The sequence below is a fragment of the Anolis carolinensis genome, chromosome 1 (assembly GCF_035594765.1).
Source record: "Anolis carolinensis isolate JA03-04 chromosome 1, rAnoCar3.1.pri, whole genome shotgun sequence".
Classification (NCBI taxonomy): Eukaryota; Metazoa; Chordata; class Lepidosauria; order Squamata; family Dactyloidae; genus Anolis; species Anolis carolinensis.
The window spans coordinates 84,376,428-84,395,225 of record NC_085841.1 but is presented as its reverse complement, the minus strand read 5'-3'; the positions used below and the strand labels follow the sequence as shown (position 1 = coordinate 84,395,225).

At 43.1% G+C, this 18,798-nt stretch overlaps 1 protein-coding gene across 1 annotated transcript in view; it reads left to right on the top strand.

The window, feature by feature from the left end:
* Nucleotides 1-3,148, top strand: part of pex7 (peroxisomal biogenesis factor 7) — a 78,567-nt gene extending 75,419 nt beyond the window's left edge. Inside the window, exon 10 of the mRNA XM_003223304.4 lies at nt 2,531-3,148. Within this exon, the coding sequence (XP_003223352.1) occupies nt 2,531-2,599 (69 nt within the window). The 3' untranslated portion in view covers nt 2,600-3,148. The remainder of the gene's footprint in view (nt 1-2,530) is intronic.
* Nucleotides 3,149-18,798: the final 15,650 nt, after the last annotated feature.

Below are 18,798 nucleotides of genomic sequence, written 5' to 3'. Positions count from 1 at the left end.
ATCACAGGTGGGAATTCCCCAGGGATTTTGCAGATGGTGTCTTATGTGCTGTTTCCTCTTGATATCAGAGTGTCCTAGAAGAGAGATAGTTAGTTGCCTTTTCACTCCTGATTATGATAGGTAGAAAAAGACCCAGCATGCATTTTTTCTGTTCAAGAAAAAAATAAGCCATGGATGGCCGAATGAATGGGTTGGCAGGAATCTTATGTTTCTCTATACAGAGAAAAAAATTGTTCAGCAGAACAATTCATCAGACAATTATAAATCTTAATGTATTATCTTCACAATATATTAACTAAATGTTAGTCTGTATTTAAAGTATCAGCCTTAACTTTGATTCTCCCTTCAAATGATCACAATATTTCCAGTATAGTTTTAATAACTCCCCTGCCCAGCATACAGTGTGGTTTGCACTCATCCTTAGGATATTTTATAGTTGTAACTTAATAAGCCGCTTTGAGTTTCTTTGTGGAGAGAAAAAAGTGGGGCAAAATCACTGGGTTGCTGTGAGTCTTTCGGGCTGTGTGGTCATGTTCCAGAAGTCAGGAGAGAAAACTTCTGGACCATGGCCACACAGCCCGAAAGACTCACAGCAACCTAATAATAATAATGATGATGATGTTGCCATACCAGGTGACAGTTGAATAGATGAAAAACAACAGGAAAAACTCAGCCGCTATCAGGACCTCAAGATTGAACTTCAAAGACTCTGGCAGAAACCAGTACAGGTGGTCTTGGTGGAGATCGGCACACTGGGTGCCGTGCCAAAAGATCTCAGCCAGCATTTGGAAACAACAGACATTGACAAAATTATGATCTGCCAACTGCAAAAGGCCCACCCTACTGGGATCTGCGCGCATCATCTGAAAATACATCACACAGTCCTAAACGCTTGGGAAGTGTTCGACTTGTGATTTTGTGATACAAAATCCAGCATATCTATCTTGTTTGCTGTGTCATGCTATGTCGTTGTGTCAATAATAATATACAGTAGAGTCTCACTTATCCAACATAAACGGGCCAGCAGAATGTTGGATAAGCGAATATGTTGGATAATAAGGAGGCATAAAGGAAAAGCCTATTAAACATCAAATTAGGTTATGATTTTACAAATGAAGCACCAAAACATCATGTTAGACAACAAATTTGGCAGAAAAAGTAGTTCAATACGCAGTAATGCTATGTAGTAATTACTGTATTTATGAATTTAGCACCAAAAATCATGATATATTGAAAACATTGACTACAAAAATGCGTTGGATAATCCAGAACGTTGGATAAGCGAGTGTTGGATAAGTGAGACTCTACTGTAGTAATAATTTTGCTCTTTTGGGTCATGTCGTTTTCTCTTTTATTATTTAGCTACCAAGGGTAGTGGGTGGATGCACAACTCCAGGGTGAAGAGTTCATTCTTAATTTTACTACTCCTCCAATAGCAGCTTTAAGCTGAATGTTCACATTGGTACTCTACCTCTGGTCCAGGATCAGGTGAGCTCCTGTTCAACATGGAGCAATTATGAGAGCAGTAAAACCAATCATGGATTTACTCCTCCTGCAATGGTGGGTTTATATGGTGCCAGACCTGCACGTCATTCCTGCTAGCTATCATTTTTTATCCTGGCTACACAATCTTAGCTACATTATGAAAATGAATACATTTTGTGATCTCATGTCCCCCACAAAGATATTGCTATTTTTCTGAAACAGTTTATAATTTATTTTGAGATAGGTAAATGTTTAATATAAATCTGTTAATACAATAAATGGAGTAGTTACTGAGGCTGTAACTTTGTGAAACAATGTATAGCTAACAAGCCAATTGATAACACATTGTGGTTGTTTTTGTTGTGCCTTCAAATTGAACCTAGTACTGCAAGGTTTTCTAAGCAAGCATAAGTCAGAGGAGGTTTGCCTTTGCTTTCTACTCAGGCTTGAAGTGTGTGCCTTCTCCAAGATAACCCACGAGATTTCCTTGCTGAACCCTTGTCTCCCAATCCAGCACTCAAACCACTACATCACACTGGTGCTCCAGTGGTAACAACTGGCCCTTACCATGCACTTTTGTCCCATGAAAATAATGAAATGCCAATTCTAAGCAAAATTTTGCCAGACATTCTGGATTCTTCTTTGCTGTTGAGTGTCTTATCCAAATGTTCCTAGACCAAAAAGATCCCTTTTTGGGCACATGGCAGCACATTTCTATTTCCACTCTATAAAAGACAAAGAACAGTTTAAAATAGTAAAAATGCTTCTGTTTTTCTTTTAGATTTGCTTAATATTCTTGTCTTGAATACATATTTTAAAATGTAATCTGTTTTCATATATATTGACTGGTGTTAGCTTTAGGGGGATATTTCACTAAAGTTTGTAGAGAGACTTGTCCCTGAAGAAATGGGAATGTGTGCACTCAGTTGTCAAAATGTTATATATAGGTTTCTCTTTCAGTTCATGCTCCTGTGATTTTTTTGTATTGGCTTTCCATTCAAACCACCACCGGTCACTTTAAAGTGAATTGTGTTTCCTTCCTTAGGTGGCAGACTGTGCTTGGGATGAAACAGTGAAGATATATAGTCCTTCTTCACTGACAGCTGCTGCATAAAAGATGTGTCTATGGAAGACAGATGACGTGGAAGATTCCCAGGGAAGATAAAAATATAATATTCAGGTCTTGATGACTGCCTTGTGTCTTATAATAGAATGGGATATTTCAGTTCAGACTACAGCTATGGGACAAAGTCATGTAATTCCTTTCACAAAAACTCTGTTAGGCCATCAGAATAATTTAAAAATTAAAATGGCAGAAGCAATTCGGGATCTATATGGAGTATAACAATCTTTCTCAACTTTCTGTCCCCCAACACATCTGGATGGTATCAAGTTGGAGAAGCCTGTACTATAGGATACTTGTCAAGCAGGTGTTTTAAGTATTGGGTGACTGGAACTGTGTCCGATATCTAGAAAATGAAAAAATGTAAATTGCATTGTAATTTGATAATCTGCCATTGTTCAAATGTCAAATATATAAGAAAGTGGCATCACACTGATGTATATTGATTTTATTATATTTCTATTTAATGATGCACTATAATATGGTGTACACTGTAAGTGGGCTGGAAATGACTTACAATTACTAAATAGTTTTGTCAGACTCTTTTTTGTACATTTCTTTCTTCAGTTGGAAAACTAAAAGCTCCCACCAAGATTTTCATTCTTCCTGCAAATCACCTAAGGATCTCCATCATGGTGCATTGGATGGATGAAGTGAAAATTCCTCACTTTTAGCTTCTGTGTGTGTTCTCTGTAGATATGTGTTTAAAGACCTTATGAGATACATGTGTATAAGGAATCTTGTAGCCCTGATAAAAAATGCATATTCACCAAGTCAGTTTTAAAACTATTTTGACAGACATAAGAAAATATTTATTTTTGAATACCTTCCTCCCAATATGACATTCAAGGCTTGAAAGAAAATATTATACAGAATGATCAGAAAATAGAAAATACGTGCAGTAAAACCCCAGGAATAGTGGAACCAATATCAGTGGTTTCACTTACCCACATCTGAGAAAAACATGTCTTTCTGGGAATTTGTTAGGTGCATCAAGCAATTCTATGGTATGCTGGGGCCAGAGATCACGTAATTTAGTGCTTTTGGTGATATCTGCAGTTTGAGGTAATTGCAGTACAGCTGGGAAACTATCCCTTGAAGATATGGGGGCCCCCCAAAAAGCTATATATATACACACACACAATTATCAGTGTTGGTATTAGCATACTTAACTATACACATTCTAATGCAGAATTAATTATCTTATATGCAGCTGCAAATCCTATGCATAGCAGAGACATAATTAAAATAATGTTGTAGAAGTCCATACATTTCAGATTTCAGTATGGGGAAATTAGCTAACAGAGAACAAGCAGTGCCTGGCAAACTGATTATGCATGGTAAAAATGAACTGGAATGGACTTAGTTTCAATTCCAAGAGAACTTCTGGAGAGAAAGATAGGATAATCAGGGTTCTAAGGCTTGAGGAGGTGGGAGAAAAGAATACAGGTAGACAAATTAAGAGTGAGTATGCAGCAATTGTCTGAGCTACAGCAGTTGTTTTTTGAATAAAAGGCTGAAGCATCCGGGACAACTCAGGAAATAAGTAGAACAAAAACTCACACAAGCATTCTGATGAAAAAAATGGTACAATGTGAAGTTGTGTGCAGAAAAGAAACATCTGAGATAAACTAGAGCTCAAAGAGACCTTTTCCTTTGATGTCTTTAGATCTTTCCTGAAAATCCATCTTAAGTGGAATGAGAATATCTATAAAAACAACGTGGAAGAAGACAAGGATTTACTAAGAAGCAAGGAAATGCCACTGGTTTCTGTGAAAGAACAAGCTGGCAAGATTGTATATCTAAGCTCCAAGTTCTGCAGTACACTGATATCGGTATATTTTCAGTTTAGAGCTGGCTGCAGCAGGCATAGAGGATGAGGGCATCGGGACAGAATGGCAGCCGCAAAGCACAAAAGCTAAAGATGTGTGTCACAAAACTGGCACCTGCAGTGTGGAGATTTTACCATTTTTGTAAATTCAAATCAAAGACAAAGTCAAGACAATAAAAAATCATGTACCTGCAGGAAGTGGAAGGGCATTGCTATCTGTATACAAGACAAACTAAAAAAGACCCAATCTCTGTTGCAGGAGAGGAATATTGTCCCCATCCAGGCTGAACCACTCTCAAACATTTTGCTGAAGATGAGAATACCACTCATTTAAGCATTTTCCAAAATTATACGAAATAGTGAAGAAGCACGATGTCAAAGGAATATCTAGTTTTGCCAGATTATGATCAGAGTGTTTACTCCCGTGTCTTCATACAAACAGCATTTCTTTGATTCTAAGACATCATTGATTGTAAGATGCACATTAGTTTCAGTACCAACAACAGAAAAAAAACCTTTGTTTTTTATATAAAAAGCACCTGCAATCTTAAGACACACCTTATTTTCAGAGATGTTTATATGGGGGAAAGTGTCTTAGAATTGAAAAAATACAGTATCTGCATATGTGCACAAACATAATCTCTGTTTCTACAGCTGGGAGCAGGGGAGTATCCATCTCTGTTCCAGCCCTGTTGCTTTTTCTCACTTGAAAAACTGAAGAAACGAGATTCTTGTTTGCATGGACAGATTTCATGAAGATGTCAGATTTTCCAGGATTTGTACATGTTTGTTGGGCTTCCACAAGATAGGAGCCTTTCTTTTATAAGTATGTTTATGTAACATTCCGTATTGGTGGAGTACTGAAAGATTAGGACACTGCTAGGCAGATTTCTGTCCTTTGTTGAAGAAACCAGGGTGAATAGCCAATGGACTTCTCTCACTCATAGAATTTTCCCATCTGTATAATTTATTGGTAAGCCTTCGCTACTGCAGATGGTGCTCAGAGATAGAATAAGAAATGGAGTAACCGAACAACATGGCCAGCAAAGTGCCTTTATATTCAAAATGAGGGAGGAATAGGCCCAGACCTAGGCCCAGCATGGTGATACTGCTGATTTTCTTCAGGGTACAAAACAGATGTGTATAAGCTCGAATTCCCATCTGCCCATGTCCAGTTTGGGTTCTATATACAGGAAGATTTGCTAGATTGGAAAGAATGGTAAGACAGTAAGACCACGGGTTCACTTACCTGCACCCATCAATTTACTAGGTCCTCCAAGAGATTCAATGGCATACTTTTCCCCAGAAGTTACCATAAAGTTGTATATGGCATGCTAGGACTGGGAGTGAGGTAATTCAGTGCCATTTCATACAGTTCACATAATCACAGTCGATCTGGGAACATCTCTCCCACAGATACAGGGTTGTTGCAGTATCATCAGGAAGTGCATGATCCTGTATAGAAAGCAATCTTTGTTCATGGATTACTGTATTAAACATTTCATGCCTTGCGGAGAAATACTTGGGAATTTAGGTAGTTGAGTATGTTTAGCTTGGAGATGAGACAGTTGAGAGGGGGCATGATAGTTATATTGAAATATTTGAAAGGATGTCATATTGAGGAGGGGCAATGGATTCAAATTTCAGGAAAAGAAATTCTACTTAGACATTAGAAAAACTTTCCTGACAGTAAGAGCTATTCAACAGTCAAATACACTGCTTTAGAGTTTGGTGGAATCTGGTATCCATGGTTCCAGGTAACTGATCCAGCTGGGAATGTATCCTCCATGGATATGGAGGTCTTACTTTCTCTTTTTCTTTAATATACAAGTATTATTTTATGTTTTAAACAGTTTCATAGTATTTTATTATTTTGTCATTTTCTTTATGATAGTCACATTGTTAACTGCTTTTGTTGCTGGTATTATCATCACTATTATTCACTGTCTTCATGTTGTTATTGTTACTAAAACGTACTTGCTTGTTTTGAGCCCCACTCTCTTAAAAACTTCAAAGGCACCTGTATATGTATACACACACACACACACACACAAACATGTGACCATACACATCTATTTCCCCCACTGAAATAAATGAAAAAGTTCTATTGGCGTGCGGAGTTCCACTCAAATATCATTTCTTTAAAATTGGAACAAGTTTTTGAGCTTGTTTCCTATAAGAGGCCCATTTATTAAACACTAAAGTTCCAATTTCTGTTTTTCTCAGAAGGAGATTAAAGTGTCACAAACACTTGTAAATTTGTCAACCAAGAAATTGCACATAGCCATAAAACTACTGCTTACAGCTTATGGTAATACTCAAAGTAATAAATGCTAAAATGTATCATTTTAGCACACATATTTCTGCTGATCATCTCCTGCTTCTGGTATTTGAGCAAGCAACATGGGAGAATTTGTAATATTTGTATTTGTAATATTTCTGCATGAGAGAAATATGATAGTCACATTTTATGCTATTAAATAATAGACAGGTAGGTAGAAATCTCACTTTAACAGCTTGAAGATGATTGTACATTACTTTCACATCTGCTTATGTAGTCAGTTCTGCAATTTAGGGTCGTCAGATTATACTCCCCAACAAATAATATCCAATAATGGAAATGATTGTATTGATCCCATGTCAATAAGTTCGGTTCTACTCATTTTCATCTCAAACAGAAGCAAGTATTTTGTAAAGCTAATTGATCTTTTTATTGTCCATCTAAAAGCAACCTATCCCATAAATAGGCTAGCCCAGGCATGGGCAAACTTGGGTCCTCCTGGTATTTTGGACGTTTACTCCCACAATTCCTAACAATCGGTCCAAGTTCGCCCATGCCTGGGCTAGACTCTCATATTGTAGGTGGGGGAAAGTTCTTCTCCAGTTACAGTGAGGTTTGTGGTTAAACTCAGGCGGATCAGGAAACCAGGCTGAAGGAAGGCAAAGAAGATGTCAAATGATATCTCTGATAAATCAGGAAGTCTAGTATTTGGACCCTCCAAACCCTGGTTTCACTATACCATTATCAAGCTCCTCTAATTTTATCATCCTCCCCATATGCTGATCTACATAGCTGGCCAATATCCTTTTTGAAAAATAAATCTGGCATCAGATGTGTCATACACATAAACAAATGGGGTATAGTTTTTAACCTTAACAAATAATTTCTAAAGCAAAAAGAACATAAACATCTTTCAACAGAAAATGAAAAAGGTTTCATCAGCAGTAATTGAAAGCCAACTTTGAATTCTCCAAACATAATGATTTATTTTAAAGTAGTGGCTTTTAAGGTTCACAGCAGTATCTTGGGGTCCTTCAGTCACTGCATTCAGAAGTGGCCTTTTAAGTAGAAATGTCATTAGTGCTTAATCCTTATTTTAAAGGGCACATTCAAGTTTGTTTTTCCATATTCTTCTCTTATGCCTAGCTTTGCACTTGCCATGAAAATGTGAGAATTCTATGGAAGTGCTCTGAGTGTTTTATCACAGTGTGCTTTTAAATTATTGGAATTCTGCTTCAAAATTAGTATTCTTACGGAGCAATCCTAAGGCTGAAGAGGCGGATAGACAGAGCACTCCGATCTCAGAGGCTGTTTTCTATCCAGAGTCCTGCCAGGCTTTTGCTGGCAGGGTGGAAGTAAAAATGGAACTGATTTTGGCTTATTTCCCCCTTCATGCTGGACTCATTCCTCACTTTTACTGGAATAAAGCTTGATGAGATCTGAGCCATGTCTACTTTCATTACAGACTGGGCAGGAATTGCAATCTATGAGACCTTCTGAACCAATCCATTCCCTCCTTCCATTACACCTCCCAACACACCCGTTTAATAGAAATTAAATAATTCTTCTTATCTGTGCCTGTCTCTCTGTTTGTCTAAGTCTCTATCTGGTGGGCACCAATTTGCAGACAGCTATTCTGCATTGACTAAGACTATAAACACAGTCCTTGGAGCTATCAAATCATCAGTACACATTAATCTTGGTGAACACTTAGAATTAATTTATTTCTCACCTTTCCTTCCAGATGGGAATTGGCTTTTCCAAAACATGGTATGTCTTCATTGCCACAGCAGCCAGTCATCTGGACTGCTGCTGGTCATGAAAAAATGCATTCCTGTTCAGCACAATGCAAGTAGCTGTAGAGATGGTTAGAAGCATGATTCTGTGGATGGACTTGTTACCAGAATTTTCATTTCTACTATCTTCATTGTATGGTACTTTTATGAAATATATGTCCCTAGTCAGTATCTAGTTTTCCCAGAAAACTATTAGGAGGGTGAGAGGAAGGGAGGGACAGAGGAAAGGAAGGAACCATATTGCAGAAACCCTTTTACCATAATCACTAGCTTTGCCTGGCTACGCGTTGCTGTGGCTTCTGGGAATCATTTGTTGGCCAGGCGGAATAGCAGTGAATGGCCTTGCAGCCTCAAAACCTGGCTGTTTTCTTCATATGGGAATCCTTGTTTGGTGAGCTGGAATGCAAGGACCCAGGCTTGGAAGCCTGGGTCCTTGCATTCTTGGGGAATGGTTTTTTGGGCTGCTAGAATTGGAATGCATAGCCTTGCAACTTCAAAGCCTGGCTGCTTGCTACCGTGTGGAATGCTTGGTTGGCCAGGTTGAATAGCAATGCATAGTCTCCGTACCTCAAAGCCTGGATGCTTTCTACCTAGGGAATTCCTTGGTTGGCCAGGTGGAGTAGCTCTGAATAGCCTTGCAGCTTCAAAGCCTTGCTGTTTCCTACCTTGGGGATTCCTTGTTTGGGGGAATATAACTGAATAACCGTCCTTTGAAACCAGGCTACTTTCTTTCTAGGGGAATCCCTGTTTGGTCAGCTTGATTTGCATTCAATAGCCTCACTGCTTGGAAGCCTGGCCGCTTTCTGTCTTCCCCGTAATGTTTTTTTCCTGTGGTTTATATTGCCAACTTTGAATACTGGTGGGGTTTGAGGGAGGACTGACCCAACGTGATGGTAATTGAGTTCTCTCTGCACAAAGTCCCAAAATGACCAACTTTGAATATTGGTGAGGTTTGAGGGGGACTGACCCAACTTGATGGTAATTATAGTTCTCCCTGCATAAATACCCAGTATGTCTAACTTTGAATACTGGTGGGGTTTGGGAGGGATTGACCAATATGATGGACATTGTACTTCTCCTTGCACAAATACCCAATATGTCCAACTTTGAATTGAATACTGGTGGGTTTTGAGGGAGGACTGACTGAACATAATGGTAATTGCAGTTCTCCCTGCTGTATGGACCACTGTGAATCTAGGCATATGTGAGTTGCAGTTCACCTGCATCCAAAGAGCACTGATACGTTGGTGCAGCAGCTCCTCCTGGGAAGAAGTTGCAGGCCATTATGAATATAGGAATATGGGAGTTGTAGTTCACCTGCATCCAAAGAGCACTGAAAGCTTGGTGCAGCAGCTCTTCCAGGGAAGAAGTTGCAGGCCACTGAATATAGGCATATGGGAGTTGTAGTTCACCTGCATCCAAAGAGCACTGAAACCTTGGAGCAGCAGCTCTTCCAGGAAGAAGTTGCAGGCCACTCTGAATATTGGCATATGGGAGTTGTAGTTCACCTGCATCCAAAGAGCACTGAAACCTTGGTGCAGCAGCTCTTCCAGGAAGAAGTTGCAGGCCACTCTGAATATAGGCATATGGGAGTTGTAGTTCACCTGCATCCAAAGAGCACTGAAACCTTGGTGCAGCAGCTCTTCCAGGGAAGAAGTTGCAGGCCACTCTGAATATTGGCATATGGGAGTTGTAGTTCACCTGCATCCAAAGAGCACTGAAACCTTGGTGCAGCAGCTCTTCCAGGAAGAAGTTGCAGGCCACTCTGAATATTGGCATATGGGAGTTGTAGTTCACCTGCATCCAAAGAGCACTGAAACCTTGGTGCAGCAGCTCTTCCAGGGAAGAAGTTGCAGGCCACTCTGAATATTGGCATATGGGAGTTGTAGTTCACCTGCATCCAAAGAGCACTGAAACCTTGGTGCAGCAGCTCTTCCAGGAAGAAGTTGCAGGCCACTCTGAATATTGGCATATGGGAGTTGTAGTTCACCTGCATCCAAAGAGCACTGAAACCTTGGTGCAGCAGCTCTTCCAGGGAAGAAGTTGCAGGCCACTCTGAATATTGGCATATGGGAGTTGTAGTTCACCTGCATCCAAAGAGCACTGAAACCTTGGTGCAGCAGCTCTTCCAGGGAAGAAGTTGCAGGCCACTCTGAATATTGGCATATGGGAGTTGTAGTTCACCTGCATCCAAAGAGCACTGAAACCTTGGAGCAGCAGCTCTTCCAGGAAGAAGTTGCAGGCCACTCTGAATATTGGCATATGGGAGTTGTAGTTCACCTGCATCCAAAGAGCACTGAAACCTTGGTGCAGCAGCTCTTCCAGGAAGAAGTTGCAGGCCACTCTGAATATAGGCATATGGGAGTTGTAGTTCACCTGCATCCAAAGAGCACTGAAACCTTGGTGCAGCAGCTCTTCCAGGGAAGAAGTTGCAGGCCACTCTGAATATTGGCATATGGGAGTTGTAGTTCACCTGCATCCAAAGAGCACTGAAACCTTGGTGCAGCAGCTCTTCCAGGGAAGAAGTTGCAGGCCACTGAATATAGGCATATGGGAGTTGTAGTTCACCTGCATCCAAAGAGCACTGAAACCTTGGAGCAGCAGCTCTTCCAGGAAGAAGTTGCAGGCCACTCTGAATATTGGCATATGGGAGTTGTAGTTCACCTGCATCCAAAGAGCACTGAAACCTTGGTGCAGCAGCTCTTCCAGGAAGAAGTTGCAGGCCACTCTGAATATAGGCATATGGGAGTTGTAGTTCACCTGCATCCAAAGAGCACTGAAACCTTGGTGCAGCAGCTCTTCCAGGAAGAAGTTGCAGGCCACTCTGAATATAGGCATATGGGAGTTGTAGTTCACCTGCATCCAAAGAGCACTGAAACCTTGGTGCAGCAGCTCTTCCAGGGAAGAAGTTGCAGGCCACTCTGAATATTGGCATATGGGAGTTGTAGTTCACCTGCATCCAAAGAGCACTGAAACCTTGGTGCAGCAGCTCTTCCAGGGAAGAAGTTGCAGGCCACTCTGAATATAGGCATATGGGAGTTGTAGTTCACCTGCATCCAAAGAGCACTGAAACCTTGGTGCAGCAGCTCTTCCAGGAAGAAGTTGCAGGCCACTCTGAATATAGGCATATGGGAGTTGTAGTTCACCTGCATCCAAAGAGCACTGAAACCTTGGTGCAGCAGCTCTTCCAGGGAAGAAGTTGCAGGCCACTCTGAATATTGGCATATGGGAGTTGTAGTTCACCTGCATCCAAAGAGCACTGAAACCTTGGTGCAGCAGCTCTTCCAGGGAAGAAGTTGCAGGCCACTCTGAATATAGGCATATGGGAGTTGTAGTTCACCTGCATCCAAAGAGCACTGAAACCTTGGTGCAGCAGCTCTTCCAGGGAAGAAGTTGCAGGCCACTCTGAATATAGGCATATGGGAGTTGTAGTTCACCTGCATCCAAAGAGCACTGAAACCTTGGTGCAGCAGCTCTTCCAGGGAAGAAGTTGCAGGCCACTCTGAATATAGGCATATGGGAGTTGTAGTTCACCTGCATCCAAAGAGCACTGAAACCTTGGTGCAGCAGCTCTTCCAGGGAAGAAGTTGCATGCCACTCTGAATATAGGCATATGGGAGTTGTAGTTCACCTGCATCCAAAGAGCACTGAAACCTTGGTGCAGCAGCTCTTCCAGGGAAGAAGTTGCAGGCCACTCTGAATATTGGCATATGGGAGTTGTAGTTCACCTGCATCCAAAGAGCACTGAAACCTTGGTGCAGCAGCTCTTCCAGGGAAGAAGTTGCAGGCCACTCTGAATATTGGCATATGGGAGTTGTAGTTCACCTGCATCCAAAGAGCACTGAAACCTTGGTGCAGCAGCTCTTCCAGGGAAGAAGTTGCAGGCCACTCTGAATATTGGCATATGGGAGTTGTAGTTCACCTGCATCCAAAGAGCACTGAAACCTTGGTGCAGCAGCTCTTCCAGGGAAGAAGTTGCAGGCCACTCTGAATATTGGCATATGGGAGTTGTAGTTCACCTGCATCCAAAGAGCACTGAAACCTTGGTGCAGCAGCTCTTCCAGGGAAGAAGTTGCAGGCCACTCTGAATATAGGCATATGGGAGTTGTAGTTCACCTGCATCCAAAGAGCACTGAAACCTTGGTGCAGCAGCTCTTCCAGGGAAGAAGTTGCAGGCCACTCTGAATATTGGCATATGGGAGTTGTAGTTCACCTGCATCCAAAGAGCACTGAAACCTTGGTGCAGCAGCTCTTCCAGGGAAGAAGTTGCAGGCCACTCTGAATATTGGCATATGGGAGTTGTAGTTCACCTGCATCCAAAGAGCACTGAAACCTTGGTGCAGCAGCTCTTCCAGGGAAGAAGTTGCAGGCCACTCTGAATATAGGCATATGGGAGTTGTAGTTCACCTGCATCCAAAGAGCACTGAAACCTTGGTGCAGCAGCTCTTCCAGGGAAGAAGTTGCAGGCCACTCTTAATATAGGCATATGGGAGTTGTAGTTCACCTGCATCCAAAGAGCACTGAAACCTTGGTGCAGCAGCTCTTCCAGGGAAGAAGTTGCAGGCCACTCTGAATATAGGCATATGGGAGTTGTAGTTCACCTGCATCCAAAGAGCACTGAAACCTTGGTGCAGCAGCTCTTCCAGGGAAGAAGTTGCAGGCCACTCTTAATATAGGCATATGGGAGTTGTAGTTCACCTGCATCCAAAGAGCACTGAAACCTTGGTGCAGCAGCTCTTCCAGGGAAGAAGTTGCAGGCCACTCTGAATATTGGCATATGGGAGTTGTAGTTCACCTGCATCCAAAGAGCATTGAAACCTTGGTGCAGCAGCTCCTCCTGGGAAGAAGTCGCAGGGAGCAAGGTCTGTTGGGAAAGGGTCTGCTGCTCCTTCGGGGGCAGCCCCTTCCCTTCTGTCTCTTCCTCCTCCTCTGCTTTTTGGGGTCCCATCCGAGCCTCTCTTCTCCCGGGGCATCCGAGTGGAGGAAGCAGGCGCGTTCCCTTTCCTAGGACAGTGCGGGTAGAGGATGTGCTTCTGAGAGCGGCGCAGCGAAGGAGGTGGAGAGGAGAAGGAGGAAAAGGGGGAAAGAAAGGGAGGTGGAACTGACTTGGAGGACGAAGGCCGAGGCAGCGAGAATGGAGGCCGGCCAGGAATTCTCCTGTTTTCAGAGTGTTGTTCTGTATGTACTGTCCTGGTGTTGTTTTTAACACCAGGGAGTCAGGTTGTGCATCTATTTGTGTAGTTTTGATTTGTAATAACCAGGCATGGGTAAACTGGGGCCCTCTTGGTGTTTTGGATTTCAACTCTCATAATTCCGGCTGTTAGGAATTGTGGGAGTTGAAGTCCATAACACCAAGAGGGCCCGTTTGTGGGAGTTGAAGTCCAAAACACCAAGAGGGCCTAAGTTTGCTCATGCCTGGTCTAGATTATAATGTTATTTGAGACGGTAGGGGCTTGCGCCACCATCTTGTGTTTTCTCTTTTTCTCTGACCCCTCTCTCTCTCGCCGGACTCCCTTCTCTCCCCTTTCCTCCTCTCCGGAGCCATGGTGGCTGGACGGATAGCGGGAAAGAGGGATGAGAAGTAAGGATGGCCGTGGCCTGCCCACCTGCTGTTTACCTTCTTCAGGCTTGGCCACTTCTAATCCCCTCTCGATCCCACCACAGCCACGGTTTTTTGGGGGGGCGGGGGGCGGCTGCTCCGCACGTGCGCAGAAAGGAATTTTGTGTTTTTTGTGGTTTTTCTGATATTTCCACATTATATTGTTAGGTTTTTTTTGCTGTAAAAACACAGACCGGGTGACTATGTCTTTTGTGGCCAAATTTGGTGTGATTTGGTTGTGTAGTTTTGTTGTTTAAGTTAAGGGGAAAACCGATCAGAACATTTTATATATATAGACTATCATCTGCAGCCTAATATCAGGATTATACTCCCCAAAAGAAGCCACCCACCCCCTCAAAGCCACCAATCTTTACTTTTTTTTCATTTTTATTACACAGACACAGGCAATCATGCACATTTAGAAGAAAAAACTGGATATTCCAAAGACCAGAGAACAGTACAGTGCAGCTGATTGGCTACTAAAGTGCGGGATGGACAATTGGGTGATTGGGAAATGCAACAGAGTACAATATTTTGTCAAGGCACATGGTTGGCTTGCCAGAATATTCGCATTCCACCATGCAACACTGGGCAGAGAGATGAAAAGACCAGCCCTGTTGAGAAAGCCTACCCAGCAGGTGGAACGGAAGAAGAAATGGGAAGCAGGGCCATTCCACCACTCTCATAAAAACTGCCTACTTTTTCCTAGTCCTTCCTCAGCCCTCTTTATTTTTATCTTTATTTTTGTTATAGTTTTCAGATTGTATGTACAGGTACTGCTTTGTTTTTATTGACTCTGTGTAACCCACATATATTAAAGGATGCTACATTTGTACTCTAAACTTCACTGTTTTGTTAAAGGTATTTTTTGTGTCTGTCAGGAGCAGCTTGAGAAACTGCAAGTCATTTCTGGTGTGAGAGAATTGGTCATCTGCAAGGACGTTGCCCAGGGGATTCCCGGATGTTTGATGTTTTACCATCTTTTGGGAGGCTTCTCTCATGTCCCCACATGGGGAGCTAGAGCTGACAGACGGGAGCTCACCCCACACCCCAGATTCAAACCGCCGATCTTTCAGCACAAGGGTTTAACCTGTTCTGCCACCGGGGGCTCCGTTAAGGGTAGTAGTGAAGTCTGATGAAATGGTAAAGTTTGAAAAAAAATTCCCATAAGAATCCATGACAAAGCAGAAATGGTTCAAAATATTAGAGCCAATCCTTACTCCCTTTTTTGTCTACTTGTCTACATCTCTTTCCTCCAAGATCCTCATGAAACAGATTTCAAGGGAAAATAAATTATCAACCCTTTTGTCAGGCTCCTTAATGCAATTTAATGGCAACAATTTCACTTGCAGCAGTATGGCCTGTTTCGATTCAAGATCTTATCTAGTGTTGTTGTGGCAAGGCTCTCCATTCTATTCTGCAGTCAGCACACTCCTAATGTGCAGCATGGACAGAGAACCAGACTTAATGGGTAATTCACAACATGTATTAGGAAGATTAGTTTGGAGAGAAAAGCAGTGTGGTGCAGTGGATCGAATGTTGGACTTTGAACAGGAAGGAATGGCCTGCCATTTTTCTCCAGGCACAAAGATCACAAGAGTCAGTGTAATCTAGTGGTCCAAGTCTTAAATTAGGAAGCTGGGAGACCAGGGTTTGAATCCTCACTTGGCCATGGAATGATTTTGTGCAAGATCCATTCTCTTAGCCTTGGAGGAAGCTTCCTTTGAATAAATCTTGCCATGAAAACTCTACAATGGAGTCACCATAATTCAAAGTTGATTTGGAGGTGCATAACAGCACCAATAAAAACAACGTGAAAATCATAGAGTGATTATCAACCAAATTGCTGCTTCTGAGACAAATTTCTAGGGATATAGCCCTGTTAATCTGCTGCAGCAAAAAACAACTGAGTCTCTGCATTTGGTAAAATAAGCTGCAAGCCAGAGAAGCATGTATTCACTAGTCTTTAAAGTGCTTCAGGTCTCTGTCTTGATTTATGCAGGCCAAAATCCCATTGGCTTTTTTAGCCACGGCATGGCTATAGTTCAGATACCCTGAGTGGTTGTTTATACTACAAAATAAAATAAATCCCATCCTCAATCCTGTTCCTCTTGGGGTCCTTTGGAAATTGTAGTCCAGAGAAGCAGACAAGAACTTCCTGGCAGAGATGCCAGCCAATTACAGATCTCAGGATTGCGTGGAACAGAACCACAGCAGTTACAGAGGCATGCAACTGATACAACTGTGTAGTGCAGCAGATATGACCTCAGCCTCAGTCAAAGTATACATTGTAGGGAGGGGGTGAAGGGGGAGAACTCGTTGCCCCTTAGTTTAGGGGTTTCCCCTCTTGTTGAGGGGGAAGGCAGGTAGCAGGATGCAGGGATTGCCCAAGGCCTTTCCCGGCAGAAGAGGGATGAGCAAGGTTCATAACAAACATACAGAGACCACGCCAGACTTCCCAGGTCAAGGTGCAGCCTTCCCCAAGACAGACAGTTTGGACACCTAAGGCGAAAGCAAACAAAAACACCTCTCCTCCTCCTTGGCAGCTAACATTCTGGAACAACAAATGAAACCTTTTGGAACAACAAATGAAATAAGGAACACTTTTGCTGCCCAAACCTGCTGCTCAGGGCGGCCTCCCTCTTCTTGCTTCTAATGCAGGCATGTGCCAACTTGGGCCCTCCCTCCAGGTGTTTTGGACTTCAACTCCCACCATTCCTAACAGGTCCCTTCCCTTAAGTGGCTGAGGGGGGAAAGGAAGGGGCCTGAGGCGGTTAGGAATGGTGGGAGTTGAAGTCCCAAACTCCTGGAGGGCCCAGGTTTTCCCATGCCTGTTCGAATGGGAGTGCTGAATTGGTGCTGGCTTGGAGAGACCTTTGGTCCTCTGCTCTCCTTATCTGGGAGGCTCCTGAAGGAAAAGACACCTTCCCTTCACACAGTTTGATGAAGCCTGACACTTGAGTGAACCATCTCCCATGTTTACCATTTGCCAAATCTACCCTTTAGCCATCCCTATGGCTGTGGTGAATGGCGAGGAAGTCGCTGCTTCTCCACAATCCCCGCCTTCTGGTGGGATGACGACCCTGAGGGAACTTCAAGCGCTGCCATTGTGCTTGGGAGGGAAAACAGCACCCAAGGCTTGAGGGGAGGGAGACGTAATCTCCCCTTGCTCTGCTCATATTCTTCCTGGCACGGAGAAAAGACATCTATCTATCATCTAGCTAGCTAGCTATCATCTGTCTGCTTGTCTATCTATCCATCTCTCCTATACACAAATATGACGGTGTCCCTTTCAAGCCTTCTAAGCGTAGAAGAATCCTGTTAAGACCCTCCCGCCTTGTTTCGAGGCGGTTGACTTTGAGGGAGTTTATCGATCGGAGTTTCTCAAAGCTTTCGATGAAACCTCTTGAGGGGAAGGAATTAGAGAAATGTATCGATCCGGCCTCCCGCCTGGCGGGTCTTTTTGGCAAGCGCCGCAAAGAGGTGACCCGAAAGCGGCCATTGCGCAGCTGCTTCTGGTGCTTGCCAAAGACCCGCCAAGCCAGAGGCCGGGTCAGGACATTTCTCTGATCCTTCAGAAGAAAACCCCTCATCGGCAATCATTGAATAAGTATAAATGGCTACTCCATTACGGAATGGTGCCCAAGACGGGTCAATCACCCTCTTTCCGCTTTGCCCGCCTCTTTCTCGCAGTGTAGACCCTGCGTTTTATTTCCCAGACCAAATAACTCGGAAGTAGCAGTGTGTGTATTCGTGTGTGCGTCTCGCACTCGGCCCCTTTCGGACCCAACCTCTCTATTCTCTTTCTCCATCCTGGTTTTGTGTTTGGAAGGAAACATCAGTCTTGGGTTTGAGAAGTACTGTTCTCTCATTCGACCCATCCGTCTCCATCCTTAAGTCTCGGCTTGAGGGGGAAACAAGAAGGAGAGAGCACAAGCATTCGTAGTGGTGTGTCTTTGTGTGATCTTCAAGCCTTCCTTCTCCATCCTTAAGTCTTGGTTTGAGGGGGAGAAACGAGAGAGAAAGAGTGTGTGTATTGTGCGTTGCCCTGATACTCAACCCTTCTTTCTCCATCCTTAAAAGTCTCGGTTTGAGGTGTGTGTGGGGGGGGGGGGGGGGGGGACAAGAAAAAGGCAAATCATTCCAAGTTGTGTGTATTTGTGTGATCTTCAATCTTTCCTTCTCCATCCTTAAGCCTCGGTTTTGGGGGGGGGGGGGGGCACAAGAGAGAGAACAAGAGAGTGTGTATTGTGCGTTGACCTGATATTCAGCCCTTTCTTCTCCATCCTTAAGTCTTGGTTTGAGGAGGAGAAAACGAGAGAGCGCAAGAGTGTGTGTTTTTGTGTCCGTTGCCTTGATATTCAACCCTCCCTTCTCCATTCTTAAGTCTTGGTTTGAGGGGGAGAAACAAGAGAGAGCGCAAGAGAGGAAAACAGGAATTCCAGAAAATGAAACAATCAGGGCCAACTAGCAGCTCCCAACAAAGGATTCCTCCAGGCAGGAAGCAGCCAGATTTTGAAGTTGCAAGGCCATTCAGTGCTAATCAAGGTGGCCAATTGCACCATTCACACTCGCCTCAAGCAGACAAGAGTTCATTCTCCCACCTTGGACCCTCCAAAGATGTATAAACCCTACTTGACTAATTTCCAACAGAGCTCACAACCTCTGAGGATGCTTGCTATA